Source organism: Sapajus apella, unplaced genomic scaffold (genome assembly GCF_009761245.1).
Source record: "Sapajus apella isolate SASKATOON/1434 unplaced genomic scaffold, GSC_monkey_1.0 scaffold62, whole genome shotgun sequence".
Lineage (NCBI taxonomy): Eukaryota > Metazoa > Chordata > Mammalia > Primates > Cebidae > Sapajus > Sapajus apella.
The window spans coordinates 5,627,515-5,653,500 of record NW_022437002.1 but is presented as its reverse complement, the minus strand read 5'-3'; the positions used below and the strand labels follow the sequence as shown (position 1 = coordinate 5,653,500).

The window sequence follows — 25,986 nt, the reverse complement described above, 5'->3', positions numbered from 1 at the left end:
GAGCTCTCAGAGTAAGGGCTGCATCTTACTTTTACTGGAAGGGCTAGCACCATGTTAGGTCCAGAGTAGATTCTCAACAAATTGAATTAACTATTGGAAGGACAGAAAAGGAAAGCAGAGAAGGGCGGAGGGATGCAGACTGCCTAACCAACAATTCAATCTTCTGCCTTCACAGATCCAAGTCATCAGTTTCGTCACAGAGCAGAACTGGGACTCCCTGGAAGTGTTTGATGGTGCTGATAACACAGTAACCATGCTGGGAAGTTTTTCAGGTAAGCTGGGTTTCCAGGGGCTTCAATTTGGAAGGTAGTGCTAGAACTCATCATCATAAACATTGTTATCATCATTATTATTGAGGTATAATTCATATACCATGAAATTCACCATTTTCAAGGGGACATGTCAGTGGTTTTCCGTAGATTAGAAAAGTCTTACAACCATCACTACTATCTAATCCCAGAATATTCTGACCACCCCAAAATAAACCAGGTACCCATTTGTACTCCCCTCCCCAGCCCACCCCTAACCTCTAGTAACCAGTAATCTACTTTCTATCTGTATGAATTTGCCTATTCTGGGCATTTCATATAAATGGACACCTTCTGCATGTGGCTTCTTCCACTTAACATGACGTTTTCCAAGGTCACCAGGTCACAGTATGGATTAGCACTTCATTGTAAGGACAGAGCATATTTTCTGTGTCTGTTCATCAGTCAATGGCTTGTTTCCACTTTTGTGCTGTTATGAATAATGCTCATGCACAAGTCTTTGTGTGAACACATGTTGTCACTTCTCTTATATACCTAGGAGTGGAATTGCTGAGTCATATGGGAACTCTGTGTTTAACTTTTGGAGGAACTTTCTGTTTTCCAAAGTGGCAACACCATTTTGCCCTTCTAGTAATGGACTTCTGACTGAGTGTGGTGTATAGCTGTGCCCAGTGGCCAGGGCAATGATCTGAATCTTTTAGGCCCAGAACTCTAGGCAGCCAAGAGATAAAGAGGAGTCGCATGCTTCAGATAAACTGTCCACACTGCAGGACTGCCCAGAGAATGATACAGGTCAGAGTTACACTGAAGATGGCTAGGAGGAGATCCAATTTATAGCTCACCCTCCTGCGGGCACAAGGCTCTGCCACTGCTCATCTTACAGGAAGCAGATTGGCATTTCCTCTCCCTCAGCCATTGGAGACCTAGCCCTCTGAGGGGATCTAATCTGTCATTTAGTGAGTTTCATAACTGGGGACATGTGGGGGCCTTGGTAGCCGAATGCTAGCTGGTAGCAAAATCCAGAGGAGTGGGGAGGAGTGTAAGGGCCTGGAGGAGCCAAACTTAACCCCTGGTGTCCTTGCCATAGGAACAACTGTGCCTGCCCTTCTGAACAGCACCTCCAACCAGCTCTACCTTCATTTCTACTCAGATATCAGCGTGTCTGCAGCTGGCTTCCACTTGGAGTACAAAAGTGAGAATCCGGGGTCTTGGCTGTGTACAAGGTTCAAGGTGGGACCTAACAGTTAGCGAGTCCCTTCTGAGCGAGGGTTATATTGGAGCTGCATATTGTCCGTCCCACTTAAGCCTTCCCACAAGCCTGGGTGAGGATGCTAAAGCCCAGAGAAGGTCTGAAACCTCCTCAAAGCTGAGTTCTCATCCAAGTGTTTGTTATTTAAAAACCTATATGCCTGCTCAGTATCCACACCAGGAATGGAAAGGGGACTTGTGTTGGCCGAGGTCCCAGAAAATAATTGAGATGTAAGAAAATTGTGCTTTCCTCCCCCAGTTCTAAAACCTGGCCTCTCTAACTCCTAGTTCTATGATGTGATTATTTTTGAAGTTCCTCCCCTCATTGGATCCCTCACTCATTTTTTACAGATTTCTCACTGCAAGCTCAAACCCTTACATCTTGGCCTCTGGCTCCCTAAGTGGTCACTACTAAATACTCTAAACAGAAAAAGATTTGTGGATGTGCCTTCTGGGGAACAAAGAAAGAGGTTTCTAGGGAAACTGTTGTATACTAGGACTGCCTGCCCCACCCCCTTTCTCCACTGGGTACAGGAAAGAATAGATAGGCAGCAGCGTTTGTTACACTTTTATTCAGCAAATACTTATTGAGCATTTACAGCGTGCCAGGTGCTGTGCTGGGTCTTGCCAGGATTGGGAAAGATTAAGATGGGTTGGTCAGAATCCACTAGAGAGAGGTAAACATGTAGACAAAGAAGTACATGACAGCATTACAGGTACTCTCATGGATGGCTCTAGACGGTAGAGAAGTGGTTCAAGGGAGAGAATGGTCACGTCTGTGGGTGGGTAGAGATGCAAATGTCATGAAGAAACATTGAGCACCTGCAATGTGCCATGCCCTGTGTTAGGTCCCCACGGAACAAAGGTGAATAAGACAAGGCCCCTCCCTTCAAAAGCACAACGTCTAGAGGGAGAGATGGACATGGACACAGTCATTTTAGTGAAACCTGAGATGCTAATAAAGTGCAAAGGAAAGGAGCTAAAGCTAGTCAGGTAAGGCCTTGCAGAAGGGGCTGTCTGAGTTAGGTTTGTAATGAGAAGTGAAAAATGCAGGAAGGCATGGTTGGCTTGACCATCTGTGACAGCATGAGCCTGTGCAGAAAGAAGATCCACTTGGTGCTAGATGCCTGATTGAGTCAGAACTGTACGTTATACACATGCCCATCTGGGTCTGTAAAAAAAAAATGAACTTTAGCCAGCTGCTTTGGAAAGAATTAAATGGATTCCAGGGTGCTTATCACCTGAAAGAAATGAAGCATGCACCTGGAAAAAAAAATAAATAAATAAAGGAAGACCCAGGACAGCTAGAAGCAGCCACTGCAGGGTACAGGGTAGGACAGGGACCTCTGAGACTCCTCCCAGCAGATGTCTAAGGCTTCACCCTCCTGGTGGAGTGAAATATCCTGGGTTTCTTGACTAAATCACATTTTTTTCCTTTTACCCCTTCTTCTCTGTTCTCTCCAGTTTTGTTTCTCTAACCAATGTTTCGAGTTCTTAAATCTTCCCTAGAATCTTCTCTGTTCTTCCTCCTTCCAAAGATACATATTCTTCCTAACTCACTTTGCCATTCTACTGCCTCATTCTCAGGCAAAATCCACCTCTTCTCAATTTTCTTTGTCCAAGGGGACTTGCAGTTTCTTCAGTAGCTAACGTTTCATGTGTTGTCCCCACATTATGGGAAGAGCTAGGGGGAAAAGAGCTTCCCATTTGGTATTTGGAGACTGGAATTCCTAAGAGCTAGGGTCCTGTAGTTATATTTTATTTTGTAGGATAATCCATAAAGAGCTCACAGATGATACAGAATTAACTGCTATTGTAGAGGCAAATGGCTTTGAAGGGTACTGAAAAGTCATATCCACTGCTATGATTCATAATTAATGTTTATTGAATTTAAATGGAAATGGAGCAATATGCTTTCAAAAGTAATAAATTACATATGATAAAAGAAATTTTTTTCCTTTGTTGTAAGCATGGCTTAAATAAAATCAGTCTGTGCAGCATAAGAGAAATTAGAGTGGACTTTTCTATATGTCCCCTCGTTCTTCTGTTTGGCCTCGTCCTTCTCCCATTCCATTTTTCTTCCCACAACGCTTTTTGTTCTCATTCTGCTCTTCTTCTTCTGTCCACCACTGGACAGTAAGCAGGGCTTTGCAATAAGCAGATCTACCTACTTGCGACCACCCCACTAAATAGTCAGTTTTGTTCTACTTGCAGCGTGGAGAGGAAGGGGGAGAAATAGACAAGATCACAAATGAAGCTCTTGAAACTCCGTTTGATGATTTTTTTAATGCTTGTCCTTGGGGTCTTTTGTCTCAGCTGCTGGAATTTTTGGACAAGGCTCAAAGAGCTCTCATTTCCAGATTTCACACCCACATCTTAAAAGCACATGCAGGGCAGGAATTGCCTGGGAAGAGTGTGAAGGGATTTCCAGAGTGATAGCAACATTCTGTGGCTTTGACAGATGTTTGGGTTATAAAGGTACAGACATTTGCCAAAACTCAGCACATGTACGCTCAAGATTGCGATGTTTACTTGATTATTATGTATAATTTGTGCATATTGTTATATGTGACTTTCCCTCAGAAGGAAAAAAGCACAGGTGGTTATCAGAGTCTCATCTCTGAATGTGGCATGAGGACTCATCAGCTGCTACATGGGAGATGGGTTGGTGGCCGGTGGTCTAGGCTGACTGGTCCTTCCCTATTTTTTTTCCATAAGCCCCCCAGCTGCCTGCAGGCACTGGGATCCTTAGGGAGCCTGTATCCCCCAAGGGAGCCTCCAGGAGGGCCAAGGCTGCCATCTGCCACACTTAGATACACAGTCTGCCATCCTCCCCTTTCTGCCACCTTGGTGAAGAAGACCACTTTAGAGTTGGTGGAGAATTCCGTTTACAGCTACCTCTCTGCCTCCTCCTGAGTCTTCTGACCCTTGCCCCTGGAGAAGTGCCCTCCAGGTCCAGCCCCGCAAGACACAGAAACGTATTAGTGCATCTGAAGTGCCTGCACCTATACAGGGACTCCTGCAGAGCACAGAAGAGGCAGGAAGCCCCGTGCTGGGAAATGCTACACTCCTGTTGGCTGTGTGGAAGGCAGCCAGGGAGGGATTCAGAGCAGGATGAGGACCATTTTAGGAGGGGAAGCAAGGAGAGCAGGGGACAGGGTCAGACATGAGCTCATCTAGCCTCAGGGCTTGGGCTCCACTTGGCAGACCTGGGGTCAGACTGGACTTGGTCTGAATCCTGGGTCTGTGGCTGACTAAGGATATGTTTCAGGGCCTCCCTTGGTCTGGGTCCTCATCTGTGAAATGGGATGTGAAGACCTGCTTGAAGGGTATGAGGGGATGCCCACACCCACGAGCCCTAGCCTTGCTCATGGGAAGTACTCAGTGAGTGCTTCTCTTGGGATGATGGTGTGGACAGGCAGAAAGGAGGAGGAGGAAGATTAAGCTGGATGGCTCTAGCAAAACATTATATGCAATGCCAGGCATGTAATGAGGAATACATGGACGCAGGTTGAATTCGAAAAGTCAAGAAAAAAGAGTGTATTTGAGATCCCATGGAGGTGATCTTGAAAGGGGACCAGGCCAAGATCATGAAAGTCCTTAGAACATCAGGATAAGAAAGTTGGATTCCATATGATAGACCATGAGGACCTGCTTCAAATCACTGAGCAAGGAAGTCCCATGATTCAAGGAGAGATTTTAAGCAACACAGGTTGCCTGCAAGTGCAGGGCAGACTGGACTAGCAGTGGCTTGGGTTAGAAGTAGGGGATGAGGGAGAGCTTTACTGGGGCTGGTGCTGAGTGAGGCCAGAGCTGAGTGAGGTGAAGTGTGAGAGGCCAGCAGTGATGCTCCCGGAAAGGGGCTGGCCTGACCTTGAAAACACAACAGGAGAGAGAAGGCCGTGGAGAGTTTTATCTGCTGGCAAACTTTTCTCAGAGTCTTGGAAAGTCAGACTCTAACTGAGCTCCTGAGCATCGCTGAGATGTCCCTCCCTGCTCTCCTTCCTTCTTGCCTTTCTCTCTCTCTCTCTCTCTCTCTCTCTCTCTCTCTCTCTCTCTCTGTCTCTCTCTCTCTCTCTGTCTCTCGTGTGTGTGTGTGTGTGTGTGTGTGTGTGTGTGTCCTCTCCCTCTCTCTCTCCCCAGGGAGCTCTCTCTCTCTTTTAGCCCCTCTCTCTTAGCCCACAGGGTCTGTCTCCTTAGGATAAGGAAGACGGAGGGGAGTTAAGAGTAGAAAGCAGAGTGATGTGGGAGGATACCATGCAGAGAGGTCCCCTTAGCTAAGCTCCCTAGCTAAGAACTCAGTGAGTGGACAGGACAGCCAGCATCCCCTGGGATCCCTCCTTCCCCAAGGGGCTTTAATCTGTTGAGCCTCTGTGCCGTGTAAATATTGTTTTTCTCTGTGTGCTGCAAGGTGAAGAGAGTTGGGAAGAACTAGTCTACGAGATGAGCAAAAGCACAAATTAGAGGCACTCCTTTTCCCTGCCACCAACATCATCCCAGCCTACCGCCACATTGACTTGCTAGGCTATTCCATTCTCCTTTCCCTCTGTCTCTGTCTTGTCTAGCGGTGGGCCTGAGCAGTTGTCCGGAACCTGCTGTGCCCAGTAATGGGGTGAAGACTGGCGAGCGCTACTTGGTGAATGATGTGGTCTCTTTCCAGTGTGAGCCGGGATATGCCCTCCAGGTACCTCCCCTGACACCCTAGAGCAGGAAACAGGTGTCCCCTGAGATGTGGTTGGCCCACCTTGCACCAGCAGAGCTACAGTCACCAAAGAACAGGGAGCAGCCCCCAGGTCCCCCAGGTACCATTATCCTTTCCTGGAGCTGTTCATGCAAAAGACAAACTCCGCTGACTTTAACAATTTGGCACAAGCCAGCCTCCAATGTGTTCCTGCAAATTTGGGTTTGATTCGGCTTTAGGGAAATTTAATTTCCCTTTGAAGTCCATCAGGGAATTTAGTAATTAAAGGAATCTCACAAGGAAACCTCTAGTAATGAGAATTCTTTAGTAATGGTTGTTAATAATTGTCCTTCCCCAAATTCTCTCTCCCTCTGCCTTACTCCCATCCCACAGTGGATCTGTGTGTCTTTGTGTATCTTGTTCCTTAACATGAGGCCCCTGACCCAGACCCCTGTATGGCCCCTGGTTGTACATAGAATTGTGCCCATGGGGACAGCTAGCCCACCCCTGTTCCTGATTCCTCCAGGGCCACGCCCACATCTCCTGCATGCCCGGAACCGTGCGGCGATGGAACTACCCTCCTCCACTCTGTATTGGTAAGAGAACCCAGACTCTACAACTCATTCCAACCCATTTTCTCCCAGGGATCCTAGCTCAGTGGTGTATCATCAAGTTCAAGTTCAAATCAGAAGAAAGTTTGATATTCTGGGTTTGTTCCAAGTCAGTAGCTTTAAACTGATGTTTTCATAATCTCAAACTCCCACTTAACACTGTCATGACTTTTGGAAACCTCTGCCCCACCAAATGGAAAGGTACAGGAGGTTTGCCCATTTGAAAACATGATGATGACTGTTCTGACTCCAGATTATCAACCAGACCCAAGATGGAATTTTTAGGCACTTTAGGCTTCCCCCGTGACTTCTTGTGGGACAGACAGACAAGTCTAATAAAGAAATACTGAGGGTGGCCTGGTGCAGTGGCTCGTGCCTGTAATCCCAGCACTTTGGGAGGCCGAGATGGGTGGATCACTTGAGGTCAGAGGTTCAAGACCAGCCTGGCTAACATGGTGAAGCCCCGTTTCTACTAAAAATACGAAAATTGGGCAGATGTGGTGGCACACACCTGTAATCTCAACTACTCGGGAGGTTGAAGCAGGAGAATCACTTGAACCTGGGAGGCGGAGGTTGCAGTGAGCTGAGATTGTGCCACTGTACGCCAGCCTGGGTGACAGAGCAAAAAAAGAAATGCTGAGAGTTACGTGTGAAACAAGGATTTGGCTTCATCCCTTACCCTGTGCTATGGCAGTGATGAGCAGACACAAGAAAAGACAGCGTCTCCCCATCAGAAGCTTCTGGTCCAGTTAGGCAAGGAAGAAAAGCATGTTTATTTAGTATCTACTATATGCTAGGCATGGAGCTTCGTATTTCCTCAGATCAGCCCTTCAGGGGAGGTTTTATCACCCTCTGTTTGCAAACAGGAAATCCCAGTCTTTTAGGATTAAAAAGGAAGTGGCAAAGTCAGGAATGGAAACCTTAGGTTCTCTGGTGCCCAGCAGACTGTGAAGTGCCCCTCAAGGCTGACCTCGGGGTAGGAAGTGCATGGAGGTGAGGGAGTGACACGCAGGCACACTGGCATTTCTCTTCTGTGGTTTCGCCAGGGCGTAGGGCCTAGGCATCTGTGGAGCAGGTCAGAAATGTGAATGATAAGCCCAGGGCATTTTCCCAGTTAGAGACTACAAAGACCTTGCCAAGGAAACAATTCATTTAATGGCAGCTGCTGTTCATTAGGGGTTTTCTACATGTGCCAGCCTTGTCCCAAGTAAAATGCAGCCCTTTCTGCTGTGACCTCATAACAACCCCATTAGACAGTCACTAGCTCCATTTTACAGTTGTGGGAAACCAAGTTCTGGAGAGTTTTGAACTTTCCCATGGTCCCATCAGAAATGAAGATGGGATTGTGACCCAGTCAGTCAAGGCTGGAGCCCACTCTGCACTGTTTTTGGGTCTGTTTGCCAAGCTGCCCTCTCCCCAGAAAGCACTTGCCTGGACCTGCTAATCCCACTTCTATGATCCTTTCTCTAGGTCTCAAAGACAGGCTAGCCCCTTTCTGTTCACACAACCTTTTCCTCGTAAGATACAAAAGAAAAGAAATGATGTCGACCGACCATACTGCAGGCGTGCCCCAGCCCCTCATCCTCAAATGACTCTAAACTAAGCCCTTGGGTCACTCAGACAGCCTGGTGGTTAGCTCCTGTGGAATGCTGATCACAGTCACTTTTCTGAGGATGGGCTCCTGGTGAGCCTCCCCTGCTGGCTACCCTGCCCTCTGGAATATATATTTCAGAAGAGCCTGGCATGGTACTGGGCATAGGGTGGGGATGTGATGCATGCCAGTCCCCTTCCTTCATCCTTTCTCTGCAGTCTTGAAAGAGTGGATTAGGCAATGAGGAGAGGGAGATTTGGGGGATAGGGTAAGAAATGGTCGGACTTCTCCTGGCACAGAACTCTCTCACTTTTCCTGCACAGTCACTGGGGAACTGACCTGTGAAGGGCATGCTCAAGGTCAAGAGTCCATAACTGGGGTTTGTGGACTTAGTCTCTCCTGGAATGCACCTGCCTTCCTGAATGTACATACTGAATGTTGCCCGTGGACATAGTCTTTTAAGAAGATTCCTTCGGATTCTCAAGGGGCTTTATGACTCATGAAAGCTTAAAAACTGCTGCTTGAAGGGAGCTTTCAAACATTGGCAGGGCCCTGTATGCCCCTTATTGTTGTTCTGACCCCCTGTCTCATCTCATTGTCACAGCACAGTGTGGGGGAACAGTGGAAGAGATGGAGGGGGTGATCCTGAGCCCCGGCTTCCCAGGCAACTACCCCAGTAACATGGACTGCTCCTGGAAAATAGCACTGCCTGTGGGCTTTGGTAAGTCTCTACAACCCCCAGATGAGACAGGCTTTATGCCCAGGCCCCTGAGCTTAAAACCACTGTCCAGCTGGGCACGGTGGCTCATGCCTGTAATCCCAGCACTTTGGGAGACCAAGGCGGGCAGATCACGAGGTCAGGAGTTCGAGACCAGCCTGGCCAACATGGTGAAACCCCACCCATACTAAAAATACAAAAGAATTAGCAGGGTGTGGTGGTGAATGCCTGTAATCCCAGCTACTAGGGAGGCTGAGACAGGAGAATCACTTGAACCTGGGAGGCAGAGTTTACAGTGAGCCGAGATTGTGCCATTGCACTCCAGTCTGGGTGACAGAGTGAGACTCTGTCTCAAAAAGAAAAAAAAAAAAAAAAAAAAAAAAACAACTACTGTCCACCAAAATCTCCAGCACAACTTTGGGCCAAGACTGTTTAGCACTCTGCCTCTATATTTTCTCATCTGTTGACCTCTTATACATTTATGAAGACCAATGGCAGAGATGAACAACTATATAGGGGGAGAAAAATCCTAGGGGTGGCCATCATTATTATTTGAGCCATAAACTAAAATCCAGGACGGTTATTGAGAAATTACTCAGGTTATACCTAACACTGTATCACTTGATATTAAAAATAAATTACTCAGGAATGAGTTTTTAAAAAGGGGAAAAATCTGTCTCACAGAGACTGGACCTCAAGTTGGACCTCAAGTTGTACTTTTAATCTGATGTCTGATTTATCATCCTAATTAAATTAAGCCAAGGTCAATGTGAAATCAAGTTTGCATTCACATGCACCTTCCAGCTGGCCTAGGTATTGGGAAGGTTTTTGGTTTTGTTGTTGTTGTTGTTTGGGTGGGGGTGCTGGATTGTGCCAGGTGTAGGAGGTTGTCAGGGTGTGGAGGGCATCAGTGTGGATACAAAATATAATTGCTGGTGATCCATGTGTTATGCACTGGGAATGTCGTTTAACCCCAGTGTCTCTGTTGACGGGATGAGGGTTTTGTGCTTACATGGAACTGATGGGCTGTACACATGGGCCGCCTTGCCTAAGCCATTGCACTGCTTCTAGGAGTGAAATGCCCCAAGGCGATTATGCCCGCACAGCCCTGAATGCCAGTCTGTGAGCCTCAGAAATGAAGATCACCCATTTCATCCTTTATTATTCAGCCTGGAGTGTGATTAGAGATTAGAGAAGGGACCTTTGGGAGAAAGTAGTCTAACTGGCCTTCTCTAAATCTGGTTGGAGGAGAGGAGAGAGCCTAGTGACCCTCTGAAAGATGTTATTTTCTGTTCAGTACCATCTTCTGAAGGAAACGGGGTGCAAAGCGATGACACCCTCAGCAGCCTTAGGAGACTCCAGACTTTGAGACGTTAAGAGGATCTTGGAGACCCTATACCTCTGCATCCAGTCTTGGGGCAGAACCCAGATGATAGAAGATGGGGAGGGCAACATCCAAAGGCAAACAGAAGTTTAAATGAGGTGGCTTTCCCTGTAAGTCCTTATGGTCAGCCACCATTTTCATCTCTAAGTTCTGGGTGCTAATTCAGGCTTCAGGGAAGAAGCCTACTGCTGGGTCCAGTCGCAGAGGCCCCAGATCCCTTGCTTTCAAGTTAATGTTGGATTAGGCCAAGGTTCCTAAGGCACCTGGTGTCAGCGTGTAAAGAGCGCCTGCAGCTACATGCTGCTCCACTAGATGGCGATGACAGTCCAGTTCTTTATGCAGAGCTCGTCAGAAATTCTGCCATCCTTAAAGAGCCCCTTCGGTGGGCATGCAGCTGGCAGTGCTCCTGTATAAGGGGATGATGCATGAGCAGTGGAATGGAAGGCACAGATTCCTCAGATAATGTGTGCAAAGATGCTCATCACAGAATTATCTGCAACTTGGAAACAATCTGCATGTTCATTAGTAGGGGTGTGAACTGTGTGGTTGGATAATTCATAAAATGGAATTAATTAGCATGCCATTAAAATGAATGAACTATACTTTTGTATGTCAACACGGATAGACCTTGAAAACCACAATATTATGTAAAATAAAGAATGTATGTACAGTATAATATAGTTTATGCAACTGTTTAAAACACATAAACCCAGATACATATTTAAGAATCCAAAACAATGAACTGGAAGGATATCTTCCAAATTCATGTGTTTGCTTCTGTGGAGGGAAGGAGGGGAATGGAGCAGGGCAGGAGATGAAAGGTCTTCAACGTTAAATGTCGAGTCATTTTATTCTTTAAATGATCAGATGCAAAAAAAATATTACACTAATGTGCATATTCTGAGCTAATTAGATAATACAGATGAGCAACTTTTAAAATGAAAATCCATCTATAATCTCATCGTGCAGCGATAATCAGTAATGGCTTAGTCCTCTGCCATTACCACGTAAGCCTCACAAAGACAAGGACCTTCTCAATCTTGCTTATCGTGTACAATGCCTAGCACAGCCCTGATGTCCAGAAAATGCCCAGCAAATATTCTTAGCAAGCAAATTAATATTCTTCTACATTTTATAATACAAGAATTAGAATTGTATCCAGCATACTATTCTGTCATCTGATTTTTACAATTAGCAATGCAGCATGGGCCTTTTCCTATGCTCAGTAAATACATTTCTTCAACAACATTTTCCATAGTGATCTTATTTTGAAAAACCTTATCAGTAAACAAAAATCAATGTTTCCAGGTTCATTTTTGGAAGAGTATATTATACATACGTTAAGAACTTAATTAGATGTATTTAACCTGTCAGGTCGCTAGAAGGTCTTGATTAACTCACTAAGACCCTAAAGTGTAATCTTCATTTGGCTTCTTTATGGAATTGAGGGGACAGTGTATACTTCTAAGCCTTGGAAGATTATCATAAGAGCTCTAGAAAACAGCAGTATTGAAGATCATGTCTTTTGATTAAGTATAGGCAGTGTTGTTTTTAAATAAAAAGTTTAGTCTAGCAAAACTATATGCTGATATTGGACATATGAATCATAAATTAGAACAAGTGTTGACCCTGAACTTTGTTTTCAACAAAATAAAATGAACTCCAGTGGAGCTCTGAAATGACTGATGCCTTTATTTTTGAATGAATAATACACGTTTAAGTTCAGCCCTGTCAAAGATGAGAGACTTGGCTGGACTGGCAATTCCCAAAGCCTGTTCTGGAAGCCTTGGCTGGGTGGGAAATCAGTAGCAGGGGACTCACGGCTCTGGCAGGAGATGCTTTCATGAGGCAGCACACTTGAGGCAGGACTATGTTGCTTTGGGCACTGTCTGCCTCTGTCTTGCTCCCAGGAGCTCACATCCAGTTCCTGAACTTCTCCACTGAGCCCAACCACGACTTCATAGAAATCCGGAACGGCCCCTATGAGACCAGCCGCATGATGGGAAGATTCAGTGGAAGCGAGCTTCCGAGCTCCCTCCTCTCCACGTCCCACGAGACCACCTTGTATTTCCACAGCGACCACTCCCAGAACCGGCCAGGATTCAAGCTGGAGTATCAGGGTAAGGACAAGGAGCACCGCATTCACTTCTCTTTCTATCCCCATCTTTTGCCCCAACCACCCACCTTCCCAGCCTTCCATGTGTGGGGAAGACAGAACACCAGAAGAGGTGAGTGGGGGTGGCAGGCCCAGCCAGGGAAGCTTCCTTTTGGTGGCAGATCTCTCCAGCCCCCAAGGCCATCTAACCCCATTTGGCAGTTTAAGTTCTCCCACAGCCTTTTCAACAGTGGCAGCCCAGCAACACCCTCTGAGGCTCCCACTCTATACAGCATTCCCTGGGCAAGTGGCCCATCTGTGCCTTCTCAGGCATCCCCAGGTGTCCAGCCGGTCATGCCCCCTCAGGCTTGATAAACTTAATTACTTCCCTAGGGTCCTTCCTGCATGCCAAGCCCTATTACTCTCAGCAAATCTCTTCCTATGACAGGATGGAGGATTCTAGTAACAGTCCCAAGCGTACCCCTAAGCCTTGCATAAGGGGCAGGTTTTCCTGTGAGGCCCAACCACACTCACCACAGCGCTACCTCCCTGAGGTGGAATTCCGTGACAGGCCCCACTCCTTCTGGGACATTCCCTGGGAAGAGCCCCATCTACACTCAGGTTCCCCTGTGTCATGGGCCATCCATCACCTGTGGATGTGGAGATTGTGCCCAATCTATGCAGCTATAGATGGTGTTCCTGAGTAAGCCCAATTTCTCCCTTGGATGCTTCCCTTATTGTGACTGACCGAAGGATTTGTTCTAACCCCTTCCCCAGATTCTTCTACTGAATTTTTAAAAATATTTTTAGATTTTTTTCCCAATACTAATTCATGTTTATGAAAAAAAAATCTAAACACTATAGATAATTTTGTGAGCATATTGTTAGCTCTGGTTGCTGTAACAAGATACCATAAGCCAAGTGGCTTATAAACAAATTTATTTCTCACAGTTCTGAGGGCTGGGAAGTCCAAGATCACAGTGCTAGCAGATTCCGTGTCTGGTAAAGGCCCACTTTCTCATTCACAGACAGCGTCTTCTCACTGTGTCCTCACGTGGTGGAAAAGGCAAAGGAGCTCTCTCAGGCCTCATTTATAAGGGAACTAATCTTATTTATGAGGGTGGGCCACCAAAAGCCCTGCCTCCAAACACCCTCACATTGAGGATTAGGTTTCAACATGGGAATTTGAGAGGACAGAAATATTCAGGCCTTAACACCTATCACAGAAAGTCAAAATTCTCCCATAATCCCACCCTATCACCACCCTATGCAAAGACACACAATTCAATATATGTTTCAACAATTCAATATATATTCCCCCATTTTTCAGTATACACATTGTTATAGCTATATTTTTCGCCAAAATTGGATCACACTAGAGTTTTGCAATTTTGTTTTTTAAAGTTCATTTTTAATTACACAAACAATTTCTTTTTTTTCCCCATTTATTTATTTTATTGCATTTTAGGTTTTGGGGTACATGTGAAGAACATGCAAAATTGTTGCATAGGAACACACGTGGCAGTGTGATTTGCTGCCTTCCTCCCCATCACCTACATCTGGCATTTCTCCCCTTGCTATCTCTCCCCAGCTTCCCACCCCCCACCCTCCCTCCCCTATTTCCCCCCCAACTGACCCCAGTGTGTAGTGCTCCCCTCCCTGTGTCCATGTGTTCTCATTGTTCAACACCCGCCTGTGAGTGAGAACATGCGGTGTTTGATCTTCTGCTCTTCTGTCAGTTTGCTGAGAATGATGGTTTCCAGGTTCATCCATGTCCCTACAAAGGACCCAAACTCATCGTTTTTGATGGCTGCATAATATTCCATGGTGTATATGTGCCACATTTTCCCTATCCAGTCTATCGTCGATGGGCATTTGGGTTGGTTCCAGGTCTTTGCTATTGTAAACAGTGCTGCAATGAACATTCGTGTACACGTGTCCTTATAGTAGAACGATTTGTAATCTTTTGGATATATACCCAGTAATGGGATTGCTGGGTCAAATGGAATTTCTATTTCTAGGTCCTTGAGGAATCGCCACACTGTCTTCCACAATGGTTGAACTAATTTACACTCCCACCAACAGTGCAAAAGTGTTCCTATTTCTCCACATCCTCTCCAGCGTCTGTTGTCTCCAGATTTTTTAATGATCGCCATTCTAACCAGCGTGAGATGGTATCTCAATGTAGTTTTGATTTGCATTTCTCTGATGACCAGTGATGATGAGCATTTTTTCATATGTTTGTTGGCCTCACGTATGTCTTCTTTTGTAAAGTGTCTGTTCATATCCTTTGCCCACTTTTGAATGGGCTTGTTAGTTTTTTTCTTGTAAATCTGCTTTAGTTCTTTGTAAATTTTGGATATCAGCCCTTTGTCAGATGGGTAAACTGCAAAAATTTTTTCCCAATCTGTTGGTTGCCGATTCACTCTAATGATTGTTTCTTTTGCTGTGCAGAAGCTGTGGAGTTTGATTAGGTCCCATTTGTCTATTTTGGCTTTTGTTGTCAATGCTTTTGGTGTTTTGGTCATGAAGTCCTTGCCTACACCTACGTCCTCAATGGTTTTGCCTAGATTTTCTTCTAGGGTTTTTATGGTGTTAGGTCTTATGTTTAAGTCTTTAATCCATCTGGAGTTAATTTTAGTGTAAGGTGTCAGGAAGGGGTCCAGCTTCTGCTTTCTGCACATGGCTAGCCAGCTTTCCCAACACCATTTATTGAACAGGGAATCCTTTCCCCATTGCTTGTTTTTGTCTGGTTTGTCAAAGATCAGATGGTTGTAGATATGTTGTGTTGCCTCCGAGACCTCTGTTCTGTTCCATTGGTCTATATCTCTGTTTTGGTACCAGTACCATGCTGTTTTGATTACTGTAGCCTTGTAGTATAGTTTGAAGTCTGGTAGTGTGATGCCCCCCACTTTGTTCTTTTTGCTTAGAATTGACTTGGCTATGCGGGCTCTCTTTTGGTTCCATATGAAGTTTAAGGTGGTTTTTTCCAGTTCTGCGAAGAAGGTCATTGGTAGCTTGATGGGGATAGCATTGAATCTGTAAATTACTTTGGGCAGTATGGCCATTTTCACGATATTGATTCTTCCTAACCATGAACATGGAATGTTTCTCCATCTGTTTGTGTCCTCTTATTTCGTTGAGCAGTGGCTTGTAGTTCTCCTTGAAGAGGTCCTTTACATTCCTTGTTAGTTGTATTCCTAGGTATTTTATTCTCTTTGTGGCAATTGTGAATGGAAGTTTGTTCTTGATTTGGCTCTCTTTAAGTCTGTTATTGGTGTATAGGAATGCATGTGATTTTTGCACATTGATTTTGTATCCTGAGACTTTGCTGAACTTGCTTATCAGTTTCAGGAGGTTTGGGGCTGAGACGATGGGGTCTTCTAGATATGCAATCATGTCGTCTGCAAACAGAGACAATTTGACTTCCTCCTTTCCTATTTGAATGCCCTTTGTTTCTTTTTCTTGCCTGATTGCTCTGGCTAGAACTTCTAATACTATATTGAATAGCAGTGGTGAGAGCGGGCATCCTTGTCTGGTGCCACATTTCAAGGGGAATGCTTCCAGTTTTTGCCCATTCAGTATGATATTGGCTGTTGGTTTGTCATAAATAGCTTTCATTATTTTGAGATACGTTCCATCAATACCTAGCTTATTGAGGGTTTTTAGCATAAAGGGCTGTTGAATTTTGTCAAAGGCCTTCTCTGCATCAATTGAGATAATCATGTGGTTTTTGTCTTTGGTTCTGTTTATGTGGTGAATTACGTTTATAGACTTGCGTATGTTGAACCAGCCTTGCATCCCCGGGATGAAGCCTACTTGATCATGGTGGATAAGCTTTTTGATGTGCTGTTGCAATCGGCTTGTCAGTATTTTATTGAAGATTTTTGCATCTATGTTCATCATGGATATTGGCCTGTAGTTTTCTTTTCTTGTTGAGTCTCTGCCGGGTTTTGGAATCAGGATGATGTTGGTGTCATAAAATGATTTGGGAAGAATTCCCTCTTTTTGTATTGTTTGGAATAGTTTCAGAAGAAATGGTACCAGCTCCTCTTTGTATGTCTGGTAGAATTCAGCTGTGAAACCATCTGGACCTGGGCTTTTTTTGGGTGGTAAGCTCTTAATTGCTGCCTCAACTTCAGACCTTGTTATGGGTCTTTTCAGGGTTTCGGCTTCTTCCTGGTTTAGGCTTGGCAGGAGGCAAGTGTCCAGGAATTTATCCATTTCTTCCAGGTTTATTAGTTTGTGTGCATAGAGTTGTTTACACAAACAATTTCTAAGCATATTTATCTTGTTTTAAAATAAGAAAAGAAATAAATTAAAACCTTACAAGTAAGGCCAAAGCTCTCTTTGTCTGTAGCCTCCAAACCCAGGATTATTCTCCAGAAACAGCTGCTCTTGTTTAGGCGTGACCTTTCCAGGCCTGGATATAGATATGCTACATATACCTGTGAAAAATATGTAACATTTTATACAATTTTTGGCCATGTTTTTTATGTAAATAGTACCATCCTTTATGCAGCTTTCTGAGACTTGACTTCTTCATGCTGGAAATAATGTGGTACGGATGGAGCTCCTTCCTTGCCAGAGAAGAATACTGATGGGGGACTGGGCTTATCATTTAGGGAAAGCCCTAAAGGGCATCTACAAGGTGGATGCAATTGAATCAGTTCTGCAGGAGACTTCAGGCTTCTGGGGTCTGTCTCAGGGAAAACTTTGGTGATTGTGGCTGGGCCTGTCACCTAGAGGGAGCCTCAGGAGAAGCTGGGCCTTGCACCCAGGCAGAGCCACTTCACTGGGGTTAGCACAGCTGACACACCCAGGGAAGCTGTGTCCAGGCTCATCACAGAGGCCAGCCTCGCCCAAGGATGTCTGTGCCTATCATGTGGGAGGTGTGTACCTGTCAAACAGGTCATGACACATCAGATGGCCATGATGTCACAGGAGGGACTTGGTCCCAAATATGTCCTCTCAGAGACAGATGCAATGCCTTCCCCCAAAGCTTTCCTGCATCTTAGTTTGTCAGGGCTGTCATAAGAAAGCTGGGTGACTAAAACAACAGAAAATTACTGTCCAAAGGCTCTAGGACTCGAAGTTCAAGATCAAGGTGTCAACAGAGTTAGTTCCTTCTTAGGCCCATGAGGGAGACTCTGTCCAGGCCCTTCCCAGCTTCTGATGGCTCATGGCAATCTTGGCATTTCTCAGCTCTCACAAGTATCACCCCGACCTCTGGCTTCATCTTCACATGGTGCTCTTCCTGTGCCTCTGTCTCCAAATCCCCACTTTCTATAAAGATACCAGTCCTATTGGATCAGAGCCCGTCCTAGTGACCTCATTTTAATTTCCATAAGTTTGGTAAAAATCCTATTTCCAATAAGGTCTTATTCACAATGAGTGGAGTCTTGAGCATATGAATTTTGGGAGACACATTTCAGCCCCTCGCACCCCTGCCAGGCCCAAGTACTCTCTCCCTGAGAACCTCCCTCTCTATAAACATAAGGAATGATGATGCCACCGTTGTGCCAGGGACAGCTGCCCTGGGCCCATGCTGTGCACGGTGCCTTCACCCGAGACAACAGGCACAGCCCTGCCACTGAGTACCTGTGATGCGACCAACCACTTGCTGTACTCCCCGTGTGACAAGCCCACTTGTCCTTGTAAAGATTGTCCCTGTGTGGCCACGTCAGATTCTCCATTGACTCCCCCAACAGAAAAGGCCTAACTACCCCTCAGAGGCCTGGTCTTGGGCTCATTCTCCCTGCTCTCCCAGCCCCCACTTTTGGAAATGCCCCCACTCCAGCCACCCTGCACAAGGGGCCCAGCTGTCCCCCTGAGGCTTCCCAGACAACAAGCCAATGTTCTGGGCTAGTGTCTCTCCCTGTGATGGGCTTGTCTCTCCCGCTGAGACCTCACAGCCTCCAGAGGCCCAGTCCTCATCTGAGGACTTTCCCTGTGTAAGGAGGCCAGGGGGCAGCTGGCTTCAGACACCCAGCTCCTCCACAAGGAGTTGGCCCAACGTGTAAGAGGCACGGCAACATCCAGCAGGGCTTCCACCCTGTAATGGGCCCCTCCTCCCACAAGCATGTGACCTTCAGGACTCGCCTGGATGTTCCCCTTCAGTCCCAGGCCCAGCTACCCACTCAGCATTCACCCGTCTGCCGCAGTCCCAAGGACTCCGGTGGAGCCACACGTGGCACCGGGGCACCTGCTCCTTTTAGACTTGGGCTCCACCTCTATTAAGGCTTCACGTTTGGGGCGATCCCAACCTCTCGGGCTAGGCTGTCTCTAGGGCCAGAGGCCTAAGTACTCCCACAGAAGCCTCGTCATTTGTGATAGACCCTAATCATTATCCCTGACCGTAAACGCACACTCTCCATTTGCACCTTCCCCTGCCCTATGGAGCTGACCTTGTAAGCAAGCTCTGACCACTCTTCCCTGGTTTATCCTCTGGGGAAAGACCCAGCTTCATAAACGAGCCATTTGTCCCCACCGAGGCTGTTACTGTCAGATGGACCTAGCTCTCCATGGCCCCTCGCTTTCCTTAGAAGTCCAACGCTTTACTCTTTCTCAAAATTCCTCCAACTGATGCTCTGCACTTCCTGTGCTAGGGTCTTCCTTTCTGTCTTCGAGTAAAGATTCCCATCAAGTTGTTAGTGGCAGCATAGAGAGCTCCTAGCCAGGCCTCCCGGTCTGACGTGCTCAGTGTGTTACAGCACACGTCCTCATGAGGGTTCTATTTATAAAGAACTTAGCAAAATGACCAAGACATACGATTGTCCCCTAAATGCTACGCATCACCATTATTAACGTTTTAATGTAATGGCATTTTGGTTAGAATTGTGCCTACCTGATTATGACACTCTGTTTGGAAGTGTCTTCCCACTGTCGCCAGGTGTGCCCCTTTAGAACAGACCCACCTGCTCCCCCTGAGGAGTCCTTCTTTGGGGAAGTTCATGCTTCCTCCTCTTAGGGTTTATTTCTGCCTTATATGCCCAACCTATCCCTTTGAAGCCTCTTCCAGTGGAACAGGATCTGAGGATTTTCCCAGTGTCGAGGTACTCTCACTGAGAGGAGAGGTACTCTCACTGAAGTGCCTCTTTGAAGAGCCCAGATCCTTCCACAGGAGATGATTCCTGTAGGAGAGGCCCAGCTGCTCTCATCAAGGCTGTTCCTGGCTTCTCACACACAGTCACTCCCTTCATTCTCTCCTCATCTCTGGGTCCACATGGTTACCCCGGGCCTTTCTTTAAAGACCCAACTCATCCCATTTGGTTGCCTCCCGGGGCAAAAGCCCCCTGCTTCTGCTAAGACTTTCATTGCCAAATGGCCCAAACCCCCATGCCGCAGGCCCAGGCCTGTCCTGGGGCGGGGCAGCCACCCCACCCATGTGGCTGCTCGATTTTGGGTCACCCAATTACCTCAATGATTTCCCAGCAATACCTGCCCAGTTCCTCCCCCAAGACTTCCCTGTGGGGTACTGAATGGAAACATATGACATAGCCACCATCACCGCATGAGTGCTCAGGAAATTTTAGCTTCAAGATGTGCATTATTGATGTTGTTATGACGTATAAGAAACACGTCTACATCCAAGGAGCATCCATCTGGTCTCAACTACTTCCACTGAGAACTTCCACTGTAGGAACGTTCTGTCTCCTCCCACTGCCAATTTCCTGAGTGGAGAGGGCCCGATTACTGCCATGAAGGCTGTTCTGTGTTCTGTGGACCCAATTAACCAAAGGCCTTGCTCAGGAATCCGTCAGAGGCCTCTCCCCAATGGACTGGCCTCAGCTGCTTCCATGGAGGCATCTCCTGTAGAGTCGGGCCACCCACTCTCATGGAAGCAGCTTGCCTGCTCTTTGGAGAGACTTGCTTTATGACAGTCACACATCCCTTAGCCCAGCTACTCCCTCTGAAAAGCTTCTCTACTTGCCACAGATTTGACTTACTTCTACAAGATTTCTTCCTTTCTGAGAGGTTCTGATCTCTCAGAGTTGGAAAGAACTGACTCAGTTTCTCCCTTTTCAACTCCTTCCTTCACTGCTTCCTATGCCTGGGATCTTGATCCTGATTGTGAAGGTTCAATGAGATACACAACATGAAAGGAGCTCGGCCAGCGCCTGACCCCCACTGGCGTTCAGCGAATAGAGGTTCAGTTAAGCAATGTCTTCCTTGAGCCTCCTTTTCCTATGGAATTACTAATAATAGATACTATTTACTGAGCTATCACCATGTGCCAATACTGTACAAAGAGCTATGTATGTGCTTTCCTACTTAGTCCTCAATATAATCAGTCTATACACAGGAGAACCGAGGCGTACAGAAGGTGAATTACTTACCCAAAGCCAAAAACTTGTACATGACAGAGGTCTGTTTGAGTCCAAGCCTTGATGCTTCACCACTCTGCTCTCTGCCAGTCCTGTATTCTGGCCAGAGACAACAAAGAGAACAAAATCATTTCTTCCGATCTTTTTCAGCCTATGAACTTCAAGAGTGCCCAGACCCAGAGCCCTTTGCCAATGGCATTGTGAGGGGAGCTGGCTACAACGTGGGACAATCAGTGACCTTCGAGTGCCTCCCAGGGTATCAATTGACTGGCCACCCTGTCCTCACTTGTCAACATGGCACCAACCGGAACTGGGACCATCCCCTGCCCAAGTGTGAAGGTATGTACCTCCCTCATCCCCAGTGGTTCTTCCTGCGGTGATCATGGGCAATCCCATGTTCCACCTGCCTGCCCTGTGGGATCTCCAGGGCTGGAAGTCCAGACCAACTGTGGTCTATCCTGTTTTCACATGGATGTGGTCCAGCCTAGCCAGGGAGAGGGTCCTGGCAACAGGGCTCTGGGCCAGCATTAGAGAGGACCTGGAGGAGATGTGGGCCACAGCCAAGGGGAAGACACACCCAGCCCTTGGGAAGATCTGCCCTGACAGGCTGGAGGACCCCCATTGGAAGGGAAGGCTCCGTGTGAGAGAGTGGGAGCCCAGAGGTGAGCTGAGGGGTAGAGAGGTAGAGTTAATCCAGGCACCGGCCCAAAGGAAGAAGAGAATGAAGCCTCTTTCTAAGAACTCTCTTGCTCCCCTCTTCATCTTCCCCCACCCCGCTCCATTATACTCTCCTTCACAGGGCCGTAGGCACCTGAGTTGATCTGTCAGGGAGCTGGAGGTGGCACTTCCTTGGGTCATCTTCCTTACCCAGAACCGGGATGGAAGGTGACCAAGAGCTTGGGCTGCCTCCACCTTTATCTGCACACTTCCGTTCCATTTTCCTTCCCTTTTCATTCTGGCAGCCCAGGATTTTCCTGGAGGAATTTCCTGGAGGAGGCAGGAATTTGTCTTGAAAAAGGAAGGTTTAGCAAGGGCCACAATCCAGGAAAGAGTGTCCCAGCTCTGGGATCAAACCACCCCAGGCTGCAACTCAGACCCCTTTGCCTCTCTGAGCTTCAGGTTCTTCCTCCGTAAAATGGGACTTCTCAATCTCTATTTCACAAGAGTTGGAGGACTTCACAGATGGCTAGCTCTCAGACTCAAACTCTAAGTTTAACTCTCGATGGAAAGAGGGACCTTGTTTGTGAAACTGAGCCATTCTGGTGTTGGAGCGTAAAACCATGATTTCTAAAACTATCATAGCCTCAGTTCATTTTTCATATTTTCAGAGTTCTGTTGTGCATAACCAGTTGGTCATTCTGCAGTTGTTGGCCCATAATGTGCTGTGCAACAAGCCTCACCGTGGGCTTTCTTCCCTTCTTACGCCTTGTTTTTCTTTTTATGGCATCACGGGAGAGAGAAAAGAGCAGCACTTTCTCAGTCTGCTAGCTTAAGCCAGAAGCTCTTCTTCCTCCCCAGAAGCCTCCTTCCCTTGGCTCTTCACTCTCTTGCTTTCCCCCATGTCCCTTACGGCAAACTACAAGTCCCTCTGTATAGCACACATAACCCTTAGATTAGAGCCTAGTCCCTGCTGGCTCCCCATATTCTCCACTCTCATAGATTTTATGTTCCAGCTAAGCTGAAATTCTTTGTTTTTCCAATGTGCCATGTTTTCTTGCCTTTGGGTCTTAGCATATGTTGTCCTTTCTCATACAGCATTCTTCTCTCTTGCCTACTTAGCCCTAGTCATCCCTTAGATCTGAGTATAAATGTGAATCCTACTAGGATTCCTTCGTTACTCTTACAAAACCAGATGCAGGGCTCCCCCAAGCACCCCTCTGGCATTCACAATGATGACATGGTCCAGCCTGTGCTACAGATGTTGGTGTATTTGGCTGTGTCCCAGCAGTGTGCATGCCTAGGACAGAACTGAAGTACCCTGCTCCCCACTGTCTCCCAGGCCGTGCCTGGCACCCGCGAGATATTCAGCTTGTGTAGGAGGGATGGCATGTGCCTGCACACCACTTTCAGGATATACCTGCGTTCACAGGACCCCTGGCCTCTGCTTGCAGTCTGTTGGGATTCTCTCTCCTCAGTCTGGTCTGCCCCATCCAGATGTCTGTTTGATGTCCCATGTCAGCTAAAACACTCATTATTCTGGACCATGGTGTTTGGGATTTTTGTCCACCATCCCTGTCTATTCTCCTCCCCAGCGACTGACTCTAAATACCATGGAGATATCAAGGCTTCTTCATCCTCCTGCCCGAGGCCTAAATCAGTGAGACTAAAATTGAGTTTTGCTTTTAGGGAACAGGAAGATAAGGAGAGAGGGTCGTATCTATGTAGCCAATGCCTCCTCTTGATCTGGGGCCTGGGCTGAACATGTTACCTGCATTGTTGCACCTCATCACCACCACAATCCTGCGGGGGAGGTATTCTTAGTCCCATTTTACAAGTGAGGAAATGGAGACTCAGAGAAGCTAAACTACGTATCTAAGAGTATTTGCTTAATAAATGGTTCAGCTATGATTTGAATCCAACCTTAGCCTCACCATGGGAACCCTCAACTTGAAGTCTAGACCACAAATACCACTCTAGAAAGAGCAAATCAAAGAGAAAGAAAGAAATATTTTGCCAATTTCTTAGCTCTTCCCAGCAAAAGCACTGCAGATTTTGACCCTAATATCTACTCCCTCCCATTTCTGGGAAGGGAGAGAGGACAGCTTCAGTGCATCCTTTCATCTTGGCAGTTCTCTTCCTAAGAAAGAGAAAGAGGGAGGCTAAGGCAGGCCCACAGAGGGGTCTGCAGTGGAGATTTAGAGCCAGCCGGGGTGTGCTGTGTGAGGACTGGTGGGTAGAACCAGGTGCAGCCATCCTCAGCTTGGCCTCCCCTCCCGCATCCCACCCGACCTCCCTGACAGGATGATTGCTTCTAGGAGCTGGGAGTTCCTTAGGAAGGCATCTCAATTCTCAGGTGGGTATTGAGGCCCTGCACTTATGTTTGTGTTCCTCCCTGGCAGTCCCTTGTGGCGGGAACATCACTTCTTCCAACGGCACCGTGTACTCCCCAGGGTTCCCTAGCCCATACTCCAGCTCCCAGGACTGTGTCTGGCTGATCACCGTGCCCATTGGCCATGGCATCCGCCTCAACCTCAGCCTGCTACAGACAGAGCCTTCCGGAGATTTCATCACCATCTGGTAGGCCAGGTGCCATGTCAATAGCCAATTGGAAAACAGCACTTGTGGGGTCCTATACTGGGCTACCAGTCAGTTACCTATTGGTTTAGAAAAACCAAGAGCTGATTGGTTTTAAAGGCTGTTGGCCTCCTGGGTTTCAAATAAACATAGTGGAATGTTTAGGGGTTCAGCTGCAATTGGCCATTATGGTTCCTTGAAGGGAGAGGAATGGGAGGGCAGTGGCTCCCAGCCTACAGTCCTGCCAGGGCCAGGGAAAGTACCAATGGGTGTGTTAAGGGGAGTAGGTGTGGGTACACAGACTTGCCTCAGTATTTCCAGAGTTCAAATCAACATTCCACATGCACCGGGGATAAGCCTCCCAGACTAATGAAAGAGATTTGAGGTGGAATTTTGTGATGTCCTGTTGGTCACTTGGTGCTGAGCCAGCACTTTCCAGCAGAACTTTCAGCAGTGATGGAAATGTTCTATGTCTATGCTGCCCAATATGGTAGCCACTGGCTACAGAGTACTTGGATATGACTGAGGATCTGATTTTTAAATGTTATTAAATCTTAATAATTTAAATGTAAACAGCCATGTGTAGCTGGCAGTGACTGAACTGCACAGCTCAGCTTTGAGTTATATACTTATATATTAGCTAATTTTAAAGTCGGAATACAGATTAGCATTTGATATGTGCAATTTCCTGGACAGTTTCTTCCCAAAGCACTGGATCTCTGGAAGAACATATAATTTTAAAATTCCTTTGTTTGGTGTTATTACTGCCATTCTGGGAATCATCAGGGGTTAGGAGAATTCTTTTCCAAAGTTCCCAGGGCTTGGATAACTGCAACCAGACTGACCTGGGTCAATTTCCAACATGATTTCCAAGTAATGGCTAGGAACAGACAGGAGGGGTTAGATAAAGTTTCAGGGAAGAAAGCCTTTGCCCCAAAAGGCATTGTGAGTATACTCTTTGCATGGAAGACAAGGAAATGGAGCCGGTGTGCATAGCAGCAGGTTTCTGCACCAGCTCCTCAGCCCTATCCTAGCGCTTCCCCAGAGAGAGAGGACCTGCCTTAAGACCCACATCCTTGCTCTATGGAGCCTGAATCTCCCCAGGAGCCCATTGAGCTGGTGAAGAATCAGGTGAATGAGGAATCAGTGTGAGTGTGACCAATTCTATCAACTATGTTGGGAGACAAAGTTGGGAATGGTTGGGCAAGGTGTTTAGGGCATGGTGTGGGGACATGTTCGTGCAAAAAGAATCATGGCCCCCCAATCCAAGTCTGTCTTAAGGCCACCGATGGCACCAAGTGGAACAGGCAGCCATGGTGACTAGTGGCATGCCAGGATCTTGTTTCCCACATACAGGGATGGGCCACAGCAAACAGCACCACGGCTCGGAGTCTTCACCCGGAGCATGGCCAAGAAAACAGTGCACAGCTCATCCAACCAGGTCCTGCTCAAGTTCCACCGTGATGCAGCCACAGGGGGAATCTTCGCCATAGCTTTCTCCGGTCAGTATGGAAGCCTGGCCTGGTGGGAGAGGCCAGGCTTTCGAGTCAAGGCTGAGCTTGACTCCTGGCTCCACCATTTGCAAGTCATGTGACACTGTGTGAGAGCTCTCGGTACAGGGTTCTGTAAATGCAAGTTTTCCTCCTATTCCACATTGCCAGGACAGAGAGGCACAGGTTCCCAACCCTTGGTGCCAAGTCCACTCATTCACATCAACTCACTGGCCGGGCCGTCCCTCTACCTGTGCCCCAGCTTGTCCCTTAGCACTTTCTGGCAGGCTCTCCCTCTCCAAAGGGATCTAGGGCCTCTGCTGACCTCTCAAGGAGCA

The 25,986-nt window shown here is 47.0% G+C and overlaps 1 protein-coding gene across 5 annotated transcripts in view; it reads left to right on the top strand.

The window, feature by feature from the left end:
- The window catches only part of CSMD2 (CUB and Sushi multiple domains 2), a 617,682-nt gene that overhangs the window by 508,735 nt on the left and 82,961 nt on the right, over positions 1 to 25,986 (top strand). For all 5 annotated transcript variants that reach the window (XM_032246841.1, XM_032246839.1, XM_032246837.1 and 2 more), the window contains 9 exons: positions 176 to 272; positions 1,357 to 1,461; positions 6,083 to 6,201; positions 6,725 to 6,794; positions 9,005 to 9,121; positions 12,413 to 12,622; positions 21,075 to 21,263; positions 23,984 to 24,161; positions 25,515 to 25,660. In XM_032246841.1, coding sequence (XP_032102732.1) covers positions 176 to 272; positions 1,357 to 1,461; positions 6,083 to 6,201; positions 6,725 to 6,794; positions 9,005 to 9,121; positions 12,413 to 12,622; positions 21,075 to 21,263; positions 23,984 to 24,161; positions 25,515 to 25,660 — 1,231 coding nt within the window. The remainder of the gene's footprint in view (positions 1 to 175; positions 273 to 1,356; positions 1,462 to 6,082; positions 6,202 to 6,724; positions 6,795 to 9,004; positions 9,122 to 12,412; positions 12,623 to 21,074; positions 21,264 to 23,983; positions 24,162 to 25,514; positions 25,661 to 25,986) is intronic.